General features: G+C 39.8%; 1 protein-coding gene across 3 annotated transcripts in view; it reads right to left on the reverse strand.

Moving 5' to 3' along the window:
• Positions 1 to 2,873: 2,873 nt before the first annotated feature.
• KL (klotho) overlaps positions 2,874 to 22,373 on the reverse strand; it is a 46,234-nt gene continuing 26,734 nt past the window's right edge. For 2 of the 3 annotated variants that reach the window (XM_071552877.1, XM_071552867.1), the window contains exons 2-5: positions 15,427 to 15,937; positions 10,538 to 10,806; positions 6,980 to 8,096; positions 2,874 to 3,230 (exon numbers count right to left, since the gene is read on the reverse strand). In XM_071552877.1, coding sequence (XP_071408978.1) covers positions 2,893 to 3,230; positions 6,980 to 8,096; positions 10,538 to 10,806; positions 15,427 to 15,937 — 2,235 coding nt within the window. In that variant the 3' untranslated portion in view covers positions 2,874 to 2,892. Of the gene's footprint in view, positions 3,231 to 6,320; positions 6,448 to 6,979; positions 8,097 to 10,537; positions 10,807 to 15,426; positions 15,938 to 22,373 lie in introns of all 3 variants that reach the window. The other variant, XR_011697531.1, reaches the window with a different exon arrangement.

Below are 22,373 nucleotides of genomic sequence, written 5' to 3' on the forward strand. Positions count from 1 at the left end.
AAGGGAGCAAGTGCCCCACGGCCCACAGCTGGATCGCAGGAGGTGGTTGCCACATCAGTTTGCACAAGCACATGAAGGTTCTCCTTGGACAGGTACCCAATCTTTGCCTATTCATGGGCTTCTTTGTTGCAAGTGAAGGGTGAATTTTTTTTGAGAAGATTGACAGGAAATTCACAGTGGCCTCTGATTACATAAAATGAAGCAGATTCCTAAGGCAAATCCATGCCATTATCTCCATCAGACCAGCCTGTATTTTCCTAGCCCATCATTATGCAATTCACTGGCTGAGAGCTGCACACTGCTGTGCACAGGCAGCAGCACAGGCAGGATGCTTAAGAGAAGGCTTTGGCAACCGCTGTGCCTGGCTCGAGCCAGTCACTGCTCTGCAGCGATATTTAAAAACTGTTCTGAAGGCAATTGCACCAAAGGCTGCGTCAGTTCCATGGGTCACGGCCCCATGAGATGATATGATCATACAGCAACAAATCCCAATTTACCTACAAATTAGATATCCAGCTGGTGCCATCTGCCTGTCGGTGGTTACATATCACCCAGCCTCTGTGGGAAGAGCCTGCTTGTCTCCTCTGTGCTGAGGCTGCTGTTTCCCACCCTGTGCTGCGCCTGGGCCATTCCACATCACACAGCAGTGGCTGGACGGACAGTAACTGCTAGTGAAGCATCAGGACAGACCACGGCACAGCAGCATGGCACCTGTGCTCTTCTAGATTTGCCCTGGCCAGGCCCCTTGAGCCCCCTCAAACCCAGAGGAGGCAGGTACACCTATCTTCTCAGAAAGATCAGGCCCAGACTCATTTTGTTTTACCAACTGCAATATATATAACATACATACACACACAAACGTAACGCACAAGTTTGGGCATGACCTGGGTACAGTTTGTGTTAAATGAATACCACTTTTTGTTAGATACTGCAAAGGCATCTGACTGCAGGAGTAATGCAGTCCAAGGTGATTCATGGCCATGCCATGGAGAAACCCATTTGGTCTTTCAGATATTGAGGGAGAGCTATTTCTTCTCCACAGTGCACCAGGCACCAATGCATAAATATACAGCAGCTTGAAATGCTCTTTTCTTCAGGAAATCCTATCAGCCTATAAATAATTTTGTACATTTTTTAATACTTTGTCACTTACCCTGAATTTTTCACCTTATTCTCAATACTAAAATATACATTAGTGCAAAGAGAGACCATTTTAAGACTAGAACTAGAGAACAAATATATTAATCATTATAAGATACTAATTTTTCTCTATTTCTATACATTATTTAAGAAAACTATAATCTTAAATTACAAATTAAAATCATATTTCATAAGTAAGTTTTAATTTACAGTATAGAGTCATGGAATCAGAGTTTCCAGGTTGAAAGGAACCCTGGGAGGTCATTTAGTCATCTTCTAGTAATCTAGTAGATAAATCCCACATTTAATACAGCATAATCAGCTTTAGTAGATAAATAATTCTTAATTAACACAGAGCACATTTCCTTTAAAATATTCTCTCCAGTGAGTGACATCATTCAAAGAGCAATAAAAATACAATTACAGCTGAAGGCGATGCAGGCCTAGAGTTAAGAGAGTGGAGAAAAATTACTGTGCTGCATTATACTGAGGTGCCTCCTACTACAATAACTCACAAGGCAGGCAAAATAACATGGGTTTTTTCCCATCCTCTCTCTATATCTACTAATAAACAGTGATGCTAATATTTTGCTATTTTATCTTGCTGAGAGAAAAACGAGAGGCCCTCAGACATTCAGTAATACTTTGGGATGAAGTGCTGCCAGGGTCAGTTGCTCAAAGGGGAACCTGCAGCCAACCTCTAAGAGGCTTGGACCAACAGCTCCACAGTCAGACATTGGCAAAAGCAGCAATAAAGTGCTGGATTATTACTCCAAAATACTGGGATTTAAAGTCCCTGCACTCAACAGAAATGGAAAGCAGAGGCCATTCTACTAAGTTACTAAGAGCTGTGTGCAACTTGCTCTAAGAGGAGAAAGGGGTGTCCCAGACCTCCCATGTCCCTGGGTACAGGGCAACAGGGCACAGGGTCAGCCACGCAGCTTTCTGCCAACTGAAAACAACCCATTTCCTGCTCTTTGGGGTTTTTTTTCTGAGCAAACCAAACAGGACCCCTTCCCATGTCTTCCCAGCAGATGACATGACCTCTGCAATCCCCAGATACACCCCTGCTTCTTTCCCCACTGAGAAACACACAGTTCCTGTAGCTGAAGTTCCCCAATGGCATCCTGAAGTCAGATGCAGTCTTGGTAGTAGTTTACTGATTTACCAAGAGCTCCCAGCAGCACAGATTCCTTTCCCTGCATCTGCTTTAGGAAAGGACATGTTCTTTCCCCTGGCACTTCTTTGTGCAATTGGCCCCCATCTTTCTTCTCAGTCACAATTCCTGCTCCAGTCAGGTTCTGGTTTCGATGAAGCAACATCAGCATTAAATCCTAATATGGAAAAGTAAACAATTTTGTTTTCACTCCAATCTTCTCTCGGAGAATTTGACATTCAGACTCTGCCATCACCCCATGTTTTCAAAACATACTTTCACCTGTCCAACTCAGCAAGGCAAAACCAAGAAGGGGAGAAAGCATTTGCTCAACAAAAGGTTCCAGGGAAAGTTGTGAGACATGTCCAACCACAGGAATTAAGGACTGGTCATAAACCAAATATACTAAACCAGAGAAAAGTATTTCTGGAAGCCATATGCTAGCAATCTCTTCTCAATGTCAATGCCCTGCAATATCAGGCACTGTAAATGCCTTCCTAATACTGAAGCAATCACAGCATTGTGCAGCCTTCTTTCAGATTTCCCAAGGGGATGCAAGAAAAGGGACAGTGAGTGATGTATTCAAAGGGGCAGCTCTATTTATACCGTCTTTCTACCCTTTTGGAGTAGTAAGTAATGAAGAATATAGTAACAATAAAAGCAACAAATATGAAAGAGATAAAGGCTAATAATGATTTTCTGGTTCGGAAGAAATGGCATTCAGCACATGAGGCAACCTCTTCTGGACACAGCAACTCAGGAGTTTCAGGACCAGGAAAACCATTATTGTCAATTATTTCTCTGTAATGTTTCATAGAAGGCTTTGGTTCGTATTGATTTGCAGTGTAACTGTAGAGACCATACTTGGGAGCAGTCTTGTCATTAAAAGAATAGACAAAATATCCTTGCAAGTTAACAGCATCCAAGGTGTAAGCTGCAAAAGAAAACAAAGAAATGAATCAATGTCATTTTGGCATTCAAGAGCAGTACCATATGCCCCTGTGTAAAGGAGGGGTAGGGGGATGTTTAACCCACATCTGTACTTCTCCTTCCCAAAATAAGGTAAGGTACACATTCATCTATGAAGTGTTTCTCATAAAAAGTAAGAATCTGTCAGCCACTGCCAGACAGTGTGATCTGCGAGTATCCTGCAATTTATTTCCTTGTGCTTGGTAAACACAGCTGTGAGTGCCTGACTGTGTTTAGTGATCACCATGAAGCCTATCAGGAAAAGATGGCTTCCTTTGTTATGTAGGAAAGAATACAGGTTTGGGGTTTCCTGCACCTAGATTTCTGCAGCCTGTTTCTCTGATTGCTCCTTCTCCCTTGCAAGGCACCTCCTGATGGGGACAGTCAAGGAACACAGCATGTCAGGCTGCACTTTTCACTAGCAAAGGCACAGTGACACCAGAAAAAGACATGCACCCCTGCTGAGGTCATGCACTGCGATATCACCAGTGCAAGTAAAAAGGTTATGCAAATCACAGCCCTCTTTTGTTATTGAACCAAGTTTCTGATCCAAGATGACCTGCATTAGTCTTTACTGAGAACACGTCTACAATCCATACTGCTAACTCAGCTACTGGAAGAGGTCCAGCAGTTGGAGTGTTAACCTTGAGCCATCTGTCCTGCTTGACAAAAACAATCAATCCAAGGCAGTAAACACAAACTGTAATACTTTATCTCTCAAAATCACTGTTTTAACAAATTAAAGCAACATCTTCTAGCAGATGAACATGGGACTGAAAGCTAACAATTGCTGAATTTTCATACGCCTCTGGAAATAATTTTCTGCAGCCACATGCTAGACATTTAGCATGTCTAATTTACTTTTCACATATAAAATGAAATAATATTTACCTGCCCTTTTACAGAGCTGCTACCCAGGATAATTAGTTTGTGTTCACGGAACTGCAAGTGGACTTAATGGTGTTCCATAAATAGTTACTGTTGGGTTTTGTTTTCAATTGGCAAAGGTGTACCTAACACAGGGTACAAAGCACTTCAAAATACAGCCTCAGTCCAAAGGGTCCCATACTGTATTCCTGAATCATTTATCTGCACAAACCTGTTAGCTCCCCTGGAACTATGCAGGTGAGCAATACTACATGCACAAGTATTTCCACACACAGTCCCTGAAACCAGCTGGAGGAAGAAGGCAGAATAGGGACTTTGAGAGAAGAGCATACATGAACCAAATCCCCCATTATTCCTCTACACTGTGACATTGAGGTAGGGCCACAGGATTTATAATTCATCTTAGTTACTGCACAGGGTCTTGCAGAACAAAATGCAAGTCTTGGAGAAACCTGAATCAGTCATGCTGCCAAGGTTATGTAACCACAAGTTGGATAAAAGTACAATACCAGAGCTGAGAGACCAAACACTATGAAGGAGTGCATGGTGTCTAAAGTGGGAGAAGGAGCTTTAGGGAAAATATTATGGCTAGTTAGTAGGGATATATTTATCCACGACAAAGAAGGGGAAAAGATGGGAAAATAGGCTCACGTGTGATGGACACACCAAAAAACACAGGAGCTATTTACAGTCTGGACAGAAGAGGAGAGAAAGAAATGGTTGGGGGATAGTGGCACCAGAACAGTACAAATAACAAAGTTCTGCAAAAAACAGGGGGATGTGCAAGTATTCTTACTAATGGGAACTTGGGCCGGGGAAGGGGGGGACACATATCCATACACACTTTGGAAACAGAAATGCCAACTGCTGGTATGGTCTAAAGTGGTAGGAAGGAGACATGCAATACAGAAAAAAATTTGAAACCATAAGCCCAAATAGAGACAAGATATGTTCTTTAACTACAGATGTACAAACTATGCAGCCAGTGCTACAAAATCCTGGAGAATGAACTTTCGGGCCTTTAATATTGATTTTCAGTAATTTGTGAAAGAGGTGGAAATTACAGAGGAGGAAGTTAAAACCAATACTTGATAGAGGGGCCAGGATGACCTAGCAAATTATGGTACTGACAGTCATCCTTCACTACCTATCAAAAGAGTGGAACAGTTTATATAAGGCTTGATAAACAAGAATTACAGGTCATAATACATGATTAATGCCAATCAGCTTAACCTTATGAAAAATAAATCTTGTCAAACAAACCTGACATCTTTTTTTATGAGATCAGCAGATCAATAAAGTAATGATGTTTGAAGTTATATACTTCAAACTTCACAAGGCAACTGACTTGGTATTATATGGCATTTAGATCAAGAAAATAGAGCCCATAATAAACAGATTTCAACTGATCTCAAATAGAACTAGTAAGTAAGTCTAGAAATGTAATTGTAACTAAGTGTCACAGTAGATGTATTTCTACTGTGATCATGAGGATTGGCTTTTAGCACTAAGTTATTTATTTATCTTAAACGTATCAGCAACCAGAAATGTGTAAAACTATTTCTCACAAAGTTTGCAAATAACACAAAGATTAGAGACATAATTCAGCCAGTTTTGCAAGTGTTGCCCAACCAAGCAGCTGGCATTTGAAATGACCAAATGTGAAGATGTCAAAGTACAAGCAGACCTACTTTGGCAGAGGCAGTTCTCCTTGGAGGGGGTGGGGGCAGGAATCTGTAACCGAGTTTAAAATCTCAGTAAATCACCACAAAGTGTGTGTAACCAACCTGCTCTCATGGCCAAAAGGGTTAACAGCCTGTTTGGATGTAGAAAAGAGGAGTAAGAGGTTACATTATACCTGCCTGAGACATAAGGCCATGGCACCAACAGTGTTCGGATCTGGGTTTACCCCTCTTATAAAGAATACTGGTATACAAGGAAAAGTTTAATAATTCATAGGTTTGAAATTATGTTTTATAGCAAGGGACACCTTGTGTTATCTACCAATTAGATAAATGAGAAATAGATCAACTTTTGACTGTGAATACCTACACAAGTAAAATACATGTAAAAATGCACAAAAAATTTCTTAAAGATGAAGCTAAAGAAATTAATACTATAAGTAGTGAGATTTATATGTGTCTATAGACACACTGCAACAGCTTACAGTGAGGTGCAGAAGATTCTTCAGTAAAAATTATCTCATTCAGGTCTTGTGCTTTTCTGAAAAAACAGCATGTGCTGTGTGACGGGATGACTCAAAGTGCCTTCTTTCTGTCTTATAATTTATGAATCTTTGAAACAGAGAAAAAGACTGGTTTTTCTTCTGAATTGCAGGAAACAGTCCAGGAAATGGCAGAATGAGGTAGACAGCTGAATTATTATGAAGATCACTGTTGGATAAGATCACTTTTGGATAAGATACAGTGACAGCTGAGGAACAGAACTCATACCCAGCCCTGAATCACATCAGCAGAGAGAAGCAACAAAGCAAAACATCAGTAGAAGTGCAATAAGATGAAAATCTGACTAAATATAAGTGGAGCTACTCAGATAACATCTATTTTAATTTACTGAATCCACAAAAAAGTCCTACTGTCTTATGCAGAATAGGAGCAAGGTCCATCTTCCTTATGTTTAGTAACGCCAAACAATCATAAATCAAGGGAAAAACTATCTGTTACACTGTAGTAAAATCTCAATTAGGGAGTATTCTAAAAAGGACTTATCTTTTGAAGTTATACATCCTCTATCACGTAGTGTATACTAATATACACTAATATAATAGTGGGATTTGTAACATATAAACCATCTATGGTTCCTTACCTTTTAAAGCTTCGTTGATGTAATTCTGTATGTAATACACTCTGAGCTTATCATGCACCATATTCTGGCCATCATCAATTCCATTAGCCATAACATAAATTGGGACATCACCATATTTTGATTTAACCCACATGAGCAATTTACGCAGTCCCCAGGGCACTACTGCAGCTCTGCTGGGAGAGTGGAGCCATGTGATGTCATTGATCATCTGAACTTCAAGGTAGTGGTCGTATTTTACTGCATCTTCTTTCTCTGAGCCCACAAGGGTGGTAGTGTAGTGACTCAAGGCAAAAAAATCAAATGAGCCCTGTATTAACTTCTTTTCATCTTCTGAGAAATAAGGCAAGTGGAAATTATACAGGTCAACACTGTTTATTCGCTGAAGCCATGCTCTCATCACCTCTGGGTAGTCACCATTCCCAAAGATGGGCTCTGCAAGCCAACCAATGTCAAACTCTAAAATTCTGTCAGCCACTTGTTGGTCATTCCTGGAAAAGGGACAAGCTGGTTCTACCCAGTCAGCTTGCAAAGCTATAGATATTTTACCCTTCTGAGTTCTCCTGAATTCTTTATCGTAAAGATGCCATACTTTTGCATGGGCTTTCAACAGGTTATGCCCTGCTGTGTATGTCAAGTTTTTCACAGATGGTTCATTCATGGTGATCCAGAATTTGACATGGTCCCCAAAACTTGTAAAGCAGAATCTGGCATACTCAAAAAAAGCCTGAACAGTTTCTGTGTTTTCCCAACCTCCATATTTGGCAAGGGAAACTGGAAGCTCTTGATTATCAATCATAGGTTGCCATAAAGCAACAACAGGAGTTATGTTAACTCTGAGGAGTTCACTAGCAAAACACTGGTAATAATGTACAAGTGTGTGGTTGATCAGAGAAAGGTTACCTAAAGGAAGGATTAAAGACCATTTGAGTGAAAAATGGAAGTGTGTGATGTGCATTTCTTGCAGAAGAGAGATCTGGAGCCTGATAGCAGCAAAGTCCACACAGTGACGCTTGCGTTTCGAGGTGTAAACTCCATCCACTTTAATAAGTTTCTTCGTCTGGTGAACATCCCACACATAAACGCTGGAGTCAAGAAACTGGGTGGGTGTTGTGTCTACCTAGATAGAATAAGAAACATACCAGATTCAACCTTTTTGTTCTAGGTAGGTGAGAACATCATAACCATCAGGCACAACCTAGTGAACAAAAATAGTAAGTCAAAATATTGCATTTAGCATCTTTGATCCAGTCGTCTTGGGCTCATAAGACTGAAATAATTTTCTGTTAACATATGAGGTGAGAAAAGTACCAAATCTATGTATCATTTTCACCCTACTTTTCAAACAAGCTTATGCTAATGGTCACCATGATTATATCTTCTCCAAGTTGTTCCCGTTTGCATAAGAAAAATGGGATTGCTCAGGGATAAAGCACTAAGCCTTGAGACAGATCTCCAGAGAAGCAGATCTTCAGTCAAGACTACTGTAATTTTTGAAACGTTTTCCTTTCAAGATTAAGAGGGGCCTATAGAGAGATTGTCTGTTGTAAATTGCCCAGTACATTCAGTTTCAAGACCACTCTCTGAATGCAGCAAAAGAAATAATGAATGCAACATCATTTCTGCACTCCGTTCTTTTCCTATGATGAAAGATGAGTAATGCTCTGCACTTGATTTTAGCACAAATTCAGTTGACAAGCAAAATTTTCCCTTCTTGCTAAACACATCCGTTTTTATTTAACTCATACTGAACTCATTTCCAAGTTATTTCAGCAGGTTTTTGGTGATTGAATCAATTTTAGTTTGGGCCTCTGAGTAAACCCACTATATGTCACTCCAACAAAAAATGCATTTCCCATAAGGCTTTAGGGTTTCAGGTGCCAGAACTGCCTGTATGACTCATTAATACAGTAGAAGATGAACTTCTCAGGGTCACTCAGAATCATACTTTCACTTTTTATTGAACGTCATGAACACAGTAAGGACTAGAAAATAAAAAGTATAATTACTTATGTGCAGTGTAAAATCTCCTCAGTCATACTTCACGCAACTCTTTCTACATCCAAACCCCAGGATACTGGTACCACTTGCCTTTATTTGTCCTTTTCTCCTTCTTTTCAATCTTTTGTGTGTGGTTCCCCCTGAGTTCAGATTTCCTTGTCCTGCCCTCTGTTTGAAAAGCAGGTGTCAGCCTACAACCAGTGTTCAACTTGTAGCTGAGGCTCTGCAGACTGTGTAAAGAAGCTGCTGAAAATCAGTTGCTATTTTCTCTGGAGAGGTCAGTACTGTGCTTATAGAAGAAAGTAATAAAAAATAGCATGTCTGAGGAAAATTGCTTTCCTGGAGAATTGTCCCTTGTAGATTACTAAAGCATGCATTGCCACTAATATTGTGGGAATGCTGTCAAAAGAGTTTTTCCACAGTGATGCATCTACAAATCACACTACCTAAGCCTTTCAGCACAAAATGTTTGAATGGCCTTTTGAAATGAAAATATTCAGCTTTGAAGGTTTTGGGGATGGGAGGAATTTTTTAACTGTCGCAGGCTGACTGACTCCGCAACTTTATAGTTGTTATTAATTCCAAAAGCAGCAATTCCATTTCCAATTCTTAATCTATCTGAGAGCTAGGATAATTACTTGAATTTTCTTGAAAATCAGTGCACCAGGTAAGGAGGCTGCAGTATTTTTCAAGAGAACAAAGTCAGATCTTATATCTGAAGTGAGAAAAAAACAAACAAGCCCCTCACACTCTAGCCTTAAGAAAGATTCTGTCTTAGTGGAAAATGTAAATTAAAAATTCTGTTCTTGGATCAAATTTACACCTCATTACTGTGGTTAGAGAAGCCCTGCAAGCCAAAATAGCATCAGAGAATTACAGAGCCAAACAGTTAAAGAGATCATAACTAAGCTACAATTTTTACTCATGCTATAAAGTCTTAAAATTTGATAGACTCCACCAAAGTATCAAATTAGTTGAAATAAAGAGAGCTCTGAACTGGATCCATAATCTAGCTAGGTTCTATCCAGGGGCACTGCAGGCATCCATCAGACACAGTATGACATAAAATGAAAGAGAAGGAGTACAGAAATTTATTCTAAATCTAGTATTGTTTACCTCCTTTTACAAGAATCCCTTTAATAACAGTACCAGGATATATGTGCATAAGATGTAGAAATATGTCACTGGAATTTTAAGAGTTTTCAGGAAGTTTTCTAAAACAGAGATACACTTTAGCAGATTTAATCAACTTCCCTTTCAAAAGGACTTCCCATAACCGATCAGATATATCCAGAGAAGATGAGCATCAGACCACTTTCCATTTCTCTATGTTTTACTAAAATGTTATGTATTGTATCTCAATATGACTGATTCTCTTTGGTCAAACAGAGAAAGGTTGGTGAAGAATGACACAGTGTGTGGCACAAAAGCCTTGTACCCATCTCCTTGCAGCACTGTGGTAATACATACTGGCAAAGACACTCTATTCAGCCAATATATCACTATGGGCTTATGCACTGATCTAGCTGGACAGACTGTCGGCTTTACTATCAAACTCACCTGAATGTAGTTGTCAACAACTCCCCAGGCAAAGCCACAGGGAAAAATACCTTCTATGGGCTGGTTTTCAGGCAAAGGTGGGAAGCCATTTTTTTCTATCAGCTTTTGATAGAACAAGACAGAAGATTTGGGCATCAACTTCTTGTCGTGGCTTTGAAAATCAACATAAAACAATCCACGTCGAATGCTGTATCCTCTGTGCCACTCAAAGCCATCCAGGAGGGACCACACCGTGTAGCCAAACACATGAACTCCATCGTACCGGATAGCTGAGGAAAGAACAAGCCCAAATTTATCACAATGCTCATTTTTCCTCTGTAGATTACACCATATCAGCAATGTTTGATGTATTCCTATGTAAGAACAATGCAATAGGTCAGATAAGTATGTCGGGGCCTCAAAGCCTGTTCAGGGAAGATATTTCAGCTGCCCTCAAGGAGGCGCCAGGTTATGGGTGCACCATGCAAGGCAGCAGAGGTACCTGGCTTGGCTCTAAACCAGTGCAATTTAGAAAGAGCAGCTGTGCAGCAGTGGTTTGAGCAGTGCTGCTAATCAGGAGAGCCAAACCTCAGCCTCGGAGCAGAGCACGCTGTGCCACAACCATTTGCAGCAACTGAGCCAGTGCCTGCACTGCACTGCCCTCTGCTAAGCACAGCTGCAGCTCACACCCAGGGAGCTCAAGCGCCCTTAATGCAGCACTAGCCTGCATGCAAACAAAAGTTATATTCTCTTTTTATCTCCTTCCCCCCCAGTACAAACATGTGTTGAGAAAACCCTGACAGCACTTTTGGTCTGCTCATGAATTTTTATTACCATAGATTTTAAGTAGAAATGATAATGCAGGAAGACTCTGCTTATTTAACAATACTGATTTGTTACATCTTTTATGGAATTGCATTTTCCAGCTTAAATATTTAAGGGTTTCTAAAAATATGTGCATGTTCTAGATGAGCTGTTTGACTTCTAAGAATCACCACACACTTAGAAGGTTAATATCAGGGTCTCCTGGCATCTGTTAGTATTACCAGCACCATGGTTTTATTTGAAGATTCCAAATGATACTCACTTTTAGTTTTATTAAACACCCGGATTCAGCAAAATGTTCTGGGGCAAGGCTCAGCTCTAGGAAAGCACAAAGGAGTGTGCTTATTTTAATTACATAACTAGACACACCCTAATTCAGCAATGCATTTAAGCACATTCTCAAATGTCCTTTTGAACTGATGTTTGGCTCTATAAGCAGCAAAGTTTATCTTTATTACTCACCATCTTGTCTCAACCCTAACTGGGTACTGACTGAACATAATATTTTCCAGCCTAGTAACACTAAAAGCGTTATTTCAGGCAACCAGAATATCAAGACCCTAATTTCCTGGTTTTATTAATGTACCTCATTACGATCAGTTATAATGGATCACATGGATTCTTGATTGTAACCTTGTTTGAATCAATTAAATGAACAATGTGGTTAAATAAGCAACAAATTTGGCCCAGTCTTTGTCAGAGGTCATGAGAAAATGTCCAAGGAAATGGAATATTTCTCCTCCTAAAGGCACCATTTCTTTGTGTTTGGCAAATGTCAGTATTTTCCTAACCTCTGCATACATCCATGAAGACATCTGCCATACCAGCAGAGTAAAAGCCAACACAGGTCCACTGTGCTTAATGGTCTCAGTGAGAATTTCTTTGAACAGCATCTCACCCCTTCTGTAAGTCATCACACAGCACTCCCACACTTCCTGAGTGCCTCATAAAAATCCTCCTCAAATCCTTCTTTAAAAATGTATTAACTTTTAAGTGTCACCCATGAAAGAAGAAACTTGAAAAATTTTTGGAAGTCCCTAGAAGTCTGGAAGTCTCAAACACAGTGCCCCAAATGGATTGCATATTACCGGAAAACCACAATGAAAATTCATGTGTTCTTTTTTTTCCTTTTTATTTTTCCATTGTATTCTCCCTTACTTCCTTTATATATGTTGGTGTGCAAACCAGGCAGACTGAAACCTAAACTGTCCTTGCTGTTGAAACTTAGTGGTCTTGTCCATACTACCCACTGCAAGTGACTCCTGTCCTGAGCAATCCACCACAGCATGCCTAGAAGAAGTATGATATTGTACAGATCAGAACTCTGAGCTGGGTTAAAAATTAAACAGCAGTTCAGCTCATGCTCTGCTGAGATCAGTAGCATAGAAGTAGTCCAAGGAGTCATAGCAGACCCATAAGCATCAAATATAGATCTTTAACACCCACTGCTGAGCTGGTCTCCAGACCCAGTGGCTGAAGGTGAGGTGTGTTGAGCCTTCAGACTTTTTCCATTTGGAAGGTGCCCAGGAGCTGCGTTCTGCCTTTGGGCATGCCTGAGAAGAGCTTGGTCCTGCCCTGTCAGAGGCCTGGCTGCTCTTCTCAAGATTCTTTGAATTCAGACTGCTGACTCTCCAGACAACAACATAAGCCTTCTGCTAGTCAACATGGCCCAGAGAAGAGTCCTCTATGTGCCCTCCCAGTCAATATGCTCTGCAAAGACACAGTCCATTTATTTGTTGCACCAGAGACAGAGCAGAGAAGTGATTATGACCCCAGAGTAAATGCTGAGATACCCACATATGGGAAAAGACATCTCCAACCAATTAACAGCTCTAATTAAACTTCAGCAACATTATATTACAGCTCCATTTATTCTAATCAACCCTAAATGGTGACTGGAAGAAATAAAAAAAGAAAAGTAGTAAAGAGTAAAAGGATTTAGGGCTGTGAATCCCAAATACAGTTCTTATACTAGAGAAAAAAAAAAGCATGTACAAAGCTTGTCTACAGCATGCAATGTCAGAATGGACAACTACATCAGCACTTCAACTGAAATCGGGAGCACGCTTTTTGAGCAAGTCTCTCTCATCATGTATGGCTTCACATCACAGAGTGGTCTCAGGAAGTATGACCTGGGTTCCTTTGGGGTGAAATTAATCCAGAAATGGGCTTCAGGAATACACACAGTATGGACACTTGGCCCTCAGCACCAACTCTTTACTGTACAGGTTTGCTCCTGCTGGGCTGCACTTACTTGTTGACGTAGGTGTAGAAATAGGAAGTTTTGTCTAAACCAGTGCATACACACAATGAGGCAAAGATACTGGCCAGATCTAGCAAGCAGCAAAACCACATTTATGCAGCCCTGCGTCTAAATTAATTATCCTTGCTTTTCACTACCATAGCTTCAAAGTCATTTCACTGTCCCTGGACTGCTGGAGTGAATCTTGTGGTAAATAGCTCAGAATTTCCATATTGCAGTGCTTTATTGCACTGGATAGACATGTCCTGCATCTCTCAGAGAAAGCATGTGCCTTTGTCTTTGCTCTTTAATGCTGTACAATAAGCACAATGCGTTTTGTGGATCTTTCTCAACTAAATTCCCCTAGGTATTGTGTAAAGAACTTTGGTATTTACATTGAATTTTGCAGATTCTACTAGAAGAAGATTTGGGTGCAATACTTTTAATTTTAATGACATCAAAGTCCTTCTGCAGATCCAGTTTCTCTGCTTTCTTTTTTCTCTTCTTTTTTCTATAAAAGGTTTGGCCAAGTGCTAGTATTCTTAAGTTAATATGACAAGATTGTCATACTGTTGTTGCTGTTATTATTATTTATTGAGTGACACATTAAAAGGAAAGACACTTTGTAAATTGAGATGGTTTCCAGCCTGCAGTGATTAAAAGGCAGATCACTGTATGTATTTCCAGCAATCTAAAAACTAAGCAGAAATAGGGGCAACTGGAATATGACCCCTTCATGAAGATGACCTCTCCATCTGACTTTATGCTAACTAGTGATACTGTACATGCAACAGTTACTGTTTTGCTTCCATTCTTCTGTTTTGGATGCATTGGCTCAGCTATTTATTCACCTTTTAATTTATTTACAATAATTAGATTTCTGGGATAGCAGATAAAACCAATGATGGAGCCCTCTGCATCTGCATTAGTGCTGAGAATAAAATAAAAGCTATTTTTACTCATCCACCATATGAAAATGGCAATGTTATACAGTGGCTATCTCGTCTGAACTAACAGCTACAATAATACTCTTTCTAAAACGAGAAGAGTAGATGAGTAAATCAGTTATTAAATTGTAAATTCATAAATGAAAAGACAATAAAAGTGGAACTGGGAACCCCAACAGCTTATTGGTGACTACTAAGATTGAAAACATCTGTTTTGCACAAGAAAATGGAAAGCTGGAAAATAACTCTCATATAAGGTGGTGTATTTCTCTCATTGTTCAGAAAAATAAGGGGATAACAAATTAAATTATTTAGATTATATAACTTCAACCATTCTATTCTCCTTAAACTGATGTAAATTCTGATTACTGTGATTGATGCCCACAGCTGTACCACAGCAAAATTTTTGTCAGGGTAAGGTGCAGAGTGAAAAGGTTCCAGTTTTTAATTTTAAAATATATTATTTCAGTCTTTGGGGTTTTTTTCAGAGGAATTCCTATTGCATAGTATTTACCTTTTCAAATATATATTCTTATGTTTTGTACATATGCATTCAGATAAAGAAAACTACTATTAATAAGTAACACAGTAAATTCTTCTAAGTCCACTGAGAATATAGTTCACACATTTTGTACTTCCTCCCACCAAAGATGGTAGAGATTTTCCTGCTGACTTCAAAGACTGCAGCATCAAGCTCACCAAATGCTATCTGCAGATATTAAGGTTCTTCAAGAAAAGAACAAACCCAGGGAAGGGATTTGAAGTCTCATTTCACAAGTGCCAAGATGAATGCTGAAGACTAAATCAGTTTTCAGACTGCTGCTTTAACAAATCTTTGTAGGCTACACCACATTATTATTTGTTTCAAGCACATATTAATACAAACCAAGGCCTACCTTTTAAAGTTTCCATAATGAACTTTTTAAGATAGTAAATATATTTGGCATCATCTCTCTTGGTAGTACCAGAAACAAACCAGCCGTTCTCCACAATGAATATTTTGGGGTTGTTATATTCACCGTTTATCCAGTAAAGGAGCTGCCTTAGGCTTATTGATTCCAACTGCTGGAATTTCATGTGGGAGTCCAAAAGTTGGAAACTCAGGGTAGCTCCAAAAGAAAGAGCAAAAAAGTCTGCTGTTCCCTTGATATACTCCTTCTCAACTTCACTGAATTCAGGCAATAGAGATGAGAGGTTGCTTTTCATGCTCTCTGGATAGTCTCCATCAATAAATATAGGCTTCGCAAACCAGCCAAGCACGAAATCAAGGGATTTCTGGCATTCTTTTATGTTTTTTTCAGTCATACGTTGAGGTTTTATCCAGTGGGAGCCAAGGGCAATAGACACTTTTCCTCTTTGAGTTGGACGAAAGCGGTCGTTGTAGAGATGCCAGACTTTAGCATGGGCCTGTTGAAAAGAAAGCCTGTAATTAAATGACCCAAAAATATACTTGAAGTAACACAATTAGTCTCAAGTACTGACTTCCAATGTCACGTAGTAACCAAATAAACGCACCACTGAAGGGCTCAGTCTTATTCACTCGTCAATAGTTTGCAACTTCTGAAGTAACTTCCCTTCAATACCATATCAACTAGAAATTGCTAGATGGTTGGGGAAAGCAGTGTCTCAGTTTTCTAGGAAATACTATTCCAGGTACTGAACATACTTTTAGCTAGGCACCTTGATCAACTTTTATTATTGAGTTCAAACATACTTCCATTAATTAAAAAATGAAAATGCATTTAACCAAGTATGTTTCAAAGCATGTTTTCTTTATAGGAATATCACTTTATCTGTGCATTCACAGATATATAAAGAAGGAAAGTCTATTCTTAATAACTGCCCAGATCTCTGAAACAACACAAAACAAAGAAACACCTTTAAACATATTCCTCTTGGAACCAGAACACACAATATAGGATATAGGACTACCAATATGGATTTTAAAAAGTCTGGTGAAAAGCAATTTGCCTGAAAAATTATTCCAATAATTCAATTTAATTTATTAAAATTTCCTAATTACCCCAGCATCAGATTTTAAGAACTCATCTTAGTATAATTTTATCTTTTACCGTGAAGACATATTTTCTACCAAATCTCTTTCCTGTGATCTTACAGAGTCAGTTGAAACAGTCTCTTGATGTTCCCTTTGAAAGCTAAATAGATTAAGTCCTGAAGCCTTGCATTACCTTCAGGCATTACCTTCAAGCTCTTTAACCACTCTCACTGCTCTCCTCTGATTCTCTTCCAATTTGTCATCATCTGTCTTAAACTGCAGAAGCAGAATTGGACATAATACGCCAGTAGTAGTCTTGCCAGCAGTAAAACCAGAGACAATTTAATATTTCTGCTTTTATGGCCATAGAATTACACTGTGAGCATATGCTCATCTTAACTATCATATCTCTCCAGAGCCCTCCCTCATCTAAAACATATCTTTTCTTTGAACCTGACTTATCAAAGAATTTTGACTGCTCTGTGAATCAATATCTCATCTTTTGTGACTTACACATTTGTGGAAATTGTCATGTTTTTTTTCTAGGTCATTGATAAAAAGGTAAAAATATGAGATTTGACAACACAAAGCTGGGAAGAGTGGCCAACGCCCCAGAGTTCTGCACAGCCCTTCAGACGGACCTCAGAGATGGGCAGAGAATAGTCTGAAGTTCAACCAAGGCAAGTGCAGCGTCCTGTATCTGGGGAGGAATAACCCCCTGCACCCACACAGGCTGGGGGCCATCCTGCTGGAAAGCAGCTCTGTGGAGAATAACCTGAAGGTCTTAGTGTATGACAAGATGCATGTGAGCCAGCAATGTGCCTTGCGGCCAGGAAGGATAAGGGTATCCTGAAGTGCATTAGGAAGAGCCAGCAGGTCGAAAGAAACGATCCTACCCCTCTACTCAGCCCTGGTGAGGCCTCATCTGGAGTACTGTGCCCAGTACAGGCTCCTCAGTACAAGAGACACATGGAGCTCGCAGAGCAGGTTCAGCCGAGGCCAATAAATGATTCAGGGACTGGAGCATCTCTCTTGAGGGGAAAGACTGAGAGAGCTGGGCCTGTTCAACCTCAAGAAGAAACAACTGAGAGGGACCTCATCGATGCCGGTAAGTTACCGAAGTGAGGGTGTCAGGAGGATGGATCCAGGCTCTTCTTGGTGGTGCCAATCAATAGGACAAGAGGCAAGGGGCAGAAAATGATGCATGGGAAATACCACCTGAACATGAGGGAGAAGTTCTTTACTGTGCGAGTGACTGAGCACTGAAACAGATTCCCCAGAGAGTGTATTCCTCACCAGAGAGACTTAAGAACCATCTGGATGCAAACCTGGGCCATGTGCTCTGGGATGGCCCTGCTTGAGCAGGGAGGTTGGACCAGATGAACCACTGTGGTACCTTCCAGCCTTATCCTGATCCTGTGATTCTGAGATCTACTCATTAGAATAAAGTTTACCTAATAATTATTCCCAATTTACATTTGCATTTTAAGACTCATCAGTTAGTATTTGTTCATACACACTATGAAGACATGAACCTTCATTCTGGCCATACAGTCACAGATCCAATGAATATATATGACATATTATTAATTATAGTTTCACATGCATTTTTAACTCTACCTCGAATATAAACCTTACAGAAAGGCTTATCATTCCCCTCCATGCAATATGCATGTTAGCAAATTTTATCATTAATTTATAGATTGTTGCTTTTCATAGTTTCCTTTTCACATTTCTTACCATTTAAGCTTTGATTCACTTTCAGTTGCCAGCATTACTAGGAACATCATTTTTGACACAGACATTGTTAATTACCCAGGAAAATAACAAATTCTATCATTTTAATGGATTTGCAGAATTTTAATTATCACTTCTGGCACAGAAACCATTGGAAGTAAAGGATAACTAAAGGTAAGATCAATAGTCAAGGCTCAGTTCAGTAGCCCCTAGCCCCCATACAGAACCCTGCTGCCTTTGAGCATGTAAAACATCTGTGCAGATCAGATACCAGCTCTACAGGAGACTAGATCCATGCCCTTTTAGAGTGGTCACCTAAACCCAATGAGAACAACCTTGGAAACTGTGAATCACAGAACACACCTATGTGCGTGTATCTGAACCAAGGTCTCAGTTGCAAACTTCAGTGTACATGCTCTCATTTATAATACATCAATAGCTCAAATAAACATGCTGCAGCGGGACCATCTGTCTGTATTAATACAATGGATCTTGATGCAAGTGACAAACTATAGTAGCAACTTCAAACTCTCACGTCAAAAACAGGAGCTGACCTAAGCACAGATTTCATTTTACTTCATGCTGAAGCACCGTTAGATTGATGAAAGAACAAAAGACATTACACCTCATGACCAACACCCAACATTTTAAATATGATTTTTAAAATGCCATTGGGAATAAATTCGTCACCACTTGCAACTCAAATCTGTATACTCAAATTTTCCCTCATAAAGGGGCCATATATTCTTCCTCTGTTGGATATGACTCATCCCCATATTTACTGTCTCAAATGCTAAGATACCATCACGCACACTCTCAAACACACAATTTCATCTCTGTAATCTGCACTTGCAAGTATGCTGTCCATGTCTAAAACATTCCAAGGACTCTGGAGGACTTGCCACATAACTCTTGGCCGTTCCTGCTTCCTACCAGTGGAGAGAGATTTTCCAAAATTTTTAGAAGCTTTGGATCTATCATGAAGAAAAGAGGAAGGGAATCCTCCAGCTTATCCCTCTACATGCATAAGGAGGTGTTGTTAACTCCCTCACTGCAATGAAAAAACATGAAGTGTAGCAAAGTGAGATCATCTCACTGAACTCTAAGAAAGTCACCTAGTCTAATCCTACAGAAAGTGAGAAGACTTTTGTCTAAGATATACAGGTGAGTCACTATTTGAGAGTCCATCTCCCTTCAATGGTAACAGAAAAAAAACTGTTATTCAGTTTAAACAAGACATGCTCTGTATGCAGATGAAAGCAGACAAGAAGCAGCCCACTTGAGTGTCTGCCCTCTGGAGTGTGCATGAAGTGGAATTGTATTATTTCCATTTAAAAAATGCAACACCTAGAAAACAGTGCATCAAAGACACCAGGCTCTGCAGATGTAGATTAATGAAGCAGTAAAAACTGCATAGAAATAAAGCTGCAAGAAGCAAGTGACAAAGCAGTCTCTATGGAAATCTGGAACAGAATTCTTTTGCCTGACATTAGGTGTCTAATGCAGTTTTAGAGACTTTGGATCATTCCAGTCTGAATTCCAGAAAGTTTCAGAGAGCTATGAGTCTCCCAATTAATCCTAAATCACATCTCTTAGCCACAGAAACACCAGGGATACTAAAGAAGGTGTCAAATTATAATTTTCACCTATATCTATCTTCAGACAAATGACTCCTACTCCTAGGGTGAGGATACCATAGGGTAGCTCAAGTGACACTGTACCTCTGCTGGGACAGTTGGAACCTTCTAGATATCTATTACCTATAACTGGAATTATATGCAGAGAAAATAAGTAGGAAATAACCCACCATCAATTCCTTTATATTTATCTGGAATCTTACTTCCAAATCACAGTGACTTATTTCCAACTAGGATTAAGACCACGTCAATCCACTCTTCAGTACTTCTACTGCCATACTGCATGGTGACTCCATGTGCCTGTTTTAGCAAGGTGCTGAGGGGTATTTTGCTCCTTGTTAGCTCAGACATGTGTGCAGTGCTCATAAATCACCTGGCTTGGCTGGAAAACCTTACTAAAAGAGGCTGGTTACAAACTGTCTCTAGGAAGGGTTGTGCAGTCACCTATGTGTTATGAGCAAAACTGCTGAAACTTGTGTGCTGGTTTCCAGGCTATTAAATTTGGGTGGTCTTGTCATTGTCACTTGGATTCAGAGAGCAGCACATATTGCTAGCTACCAAAGACTTGACCAACACCTTTTTGGGGGGTATTACTTACATTCTTGAGCTTGATGAGGCTTGAGCTAAACTGGCATTGGGAAGCTGTGGATAGGATGGGTGCTCTCTGTGCTTACTACAACAGGAACAAACTTACTCAGTAACAGACTATCAGGAAAGCTTTTAAACAGCATCCACTTTACTCCTAAAGTGCTTTCATCACTATGGAAATCATAAAGTTCTATATCACCAGGAAAATTAAAGACATAGCTTGTCCTTAGCTAAGCCCATCTCTATGTTTGTACTTCACTTGCGTTTCAGGCTCAGATACAGTCCTGTTTTCAAACGGAAATGTTCTTCTTCCCATGACCCTGTATACCTATTTGGACCACACTCTACCTATATTCAAAACGCTGACATTCGTCATGTTTGATCAGCCCTAAAGACATCTTTGTATGAGTCAAAGTCAAGAATGCCAAAACAGAAAAAATCGCTGCAATATCATAGCATGGACTAGTCCTACCAAATTCCTATAGTGACAGCAGAATTCAACACAGGCAAACAAGCCTCACAATCTGAGAAAGTCCTACCATGTCAGAGGTTGTCTACTCTACTGCAGTACAGATCTGCATAGTCCAAGAATCATTAGGTGAAGTCAATTTTGTAATACACAGACATTTGTTTGCCTGACTACTCCTCTAAATTCCTGCTCACGATCATTAAGACCTTCCTGAGTCTGGCACTGATACGGATCATTCTGCAAGTCCTCAGTACTTACATCTATCACGATGCATAACCTTCACAAGAGCAAATCAAGAATTATAATGGGGAACATCATGATTTCATAATTTGTGTTCATTCCTCCAGAACAAGTTGTCTCAATTTTAAGTTGTGCCTTCTGAACCAGCAATAATACCATTCATTTCACACATAAACTGCACAAAAACAGTGTTCTCCACACTCAAATGGATTATCCTGTATTAACTCTATTTACATGTTAATTAAACTGAATAGGAAAGTGTTACTGTACTCAGCGCTGGTGATGTGATACCTCAAATTCTGTGTTCAGTTTTGGGCCCCTCACTACAAAAAGGACACTGAGGTGCTGGAGATTGTCCAAAGAAGGAAAACAAAGTTGGTGAAGCGTCTGGACTATAAGTCTTATGAGGAGCAGATAAGGGAGTGGGGTTGTTTAATCTGGAGAAAAGGAGGTTCAGGGGCACCTTACTGCCCTCTAAAACTACCTGACAGGAGGTTGTAGTGAGGTGGGGGTCAGCCCCTTCTCCCAGATAACAAACGGCAGGACAAGAGGAAATGGCCCTGAAGTTGCACTAGGGGAGGTTTAGATTGGGTGTTTGGAGAACTTTCTTCACTGAAAGAGTTGTCAAGCACTGGAACAGACTGCCCAGAGAGGTGGTGCAGTTCCTGGAGGAATTTTTAAGACATATACATGTGGCACTGAAGGACATGGTTCAGTGGTGGACTTGTCCATGCTGGATTAATGATTGGGCTCAATGATTTTTTCCAAGTTAAATATATGATTTAGCAATACCAAGAGAAGAGTTAATTGGAAAAGGTATACAAAGGCTTTTTGATTACTAGAAACTGAGCTGATGAAATTCCAAAAAACCATCATTATTCAGTTCTAGTTCTACATCAAAAGCCTTTCCAAAATAGATATAATTATTTGAAAGGCATGGGAAAGTCTAGAATGGGATTAGTCACAATGTGCCTTGTACTAGGAAGGGGAAAATATAAAGTGTTTTTACCCCATATCATCAAAAGCAAGTATTTTAATCCAAAATCACATTTCATGTAAGTTTCACTATTAAATCATAAGTCAAGTAGGTTTTACCCACACAGTCTTTGGGCAAACATTCTTTCTCACAATCAAATTATATTCTTAATACTGAGTAAGAGGTATTTGCTTAAGGTT

Source organism: Pithys albifrons, chromosome 1 (assembly GCF_047495875.1).
Source record: "Pithys albifrons albifrons isolate INPA30051 chromosome 1, PitAlb_v1, whole genome shotgun sequence".
In the NCBI taxonomy this organism is placed as follows: domain Eukaryota; kingdom Metazoa; phylum Chordata; class Aves; order Passeriformes; family Thamnophilidae; genus Pithys; species Pithys albifrons.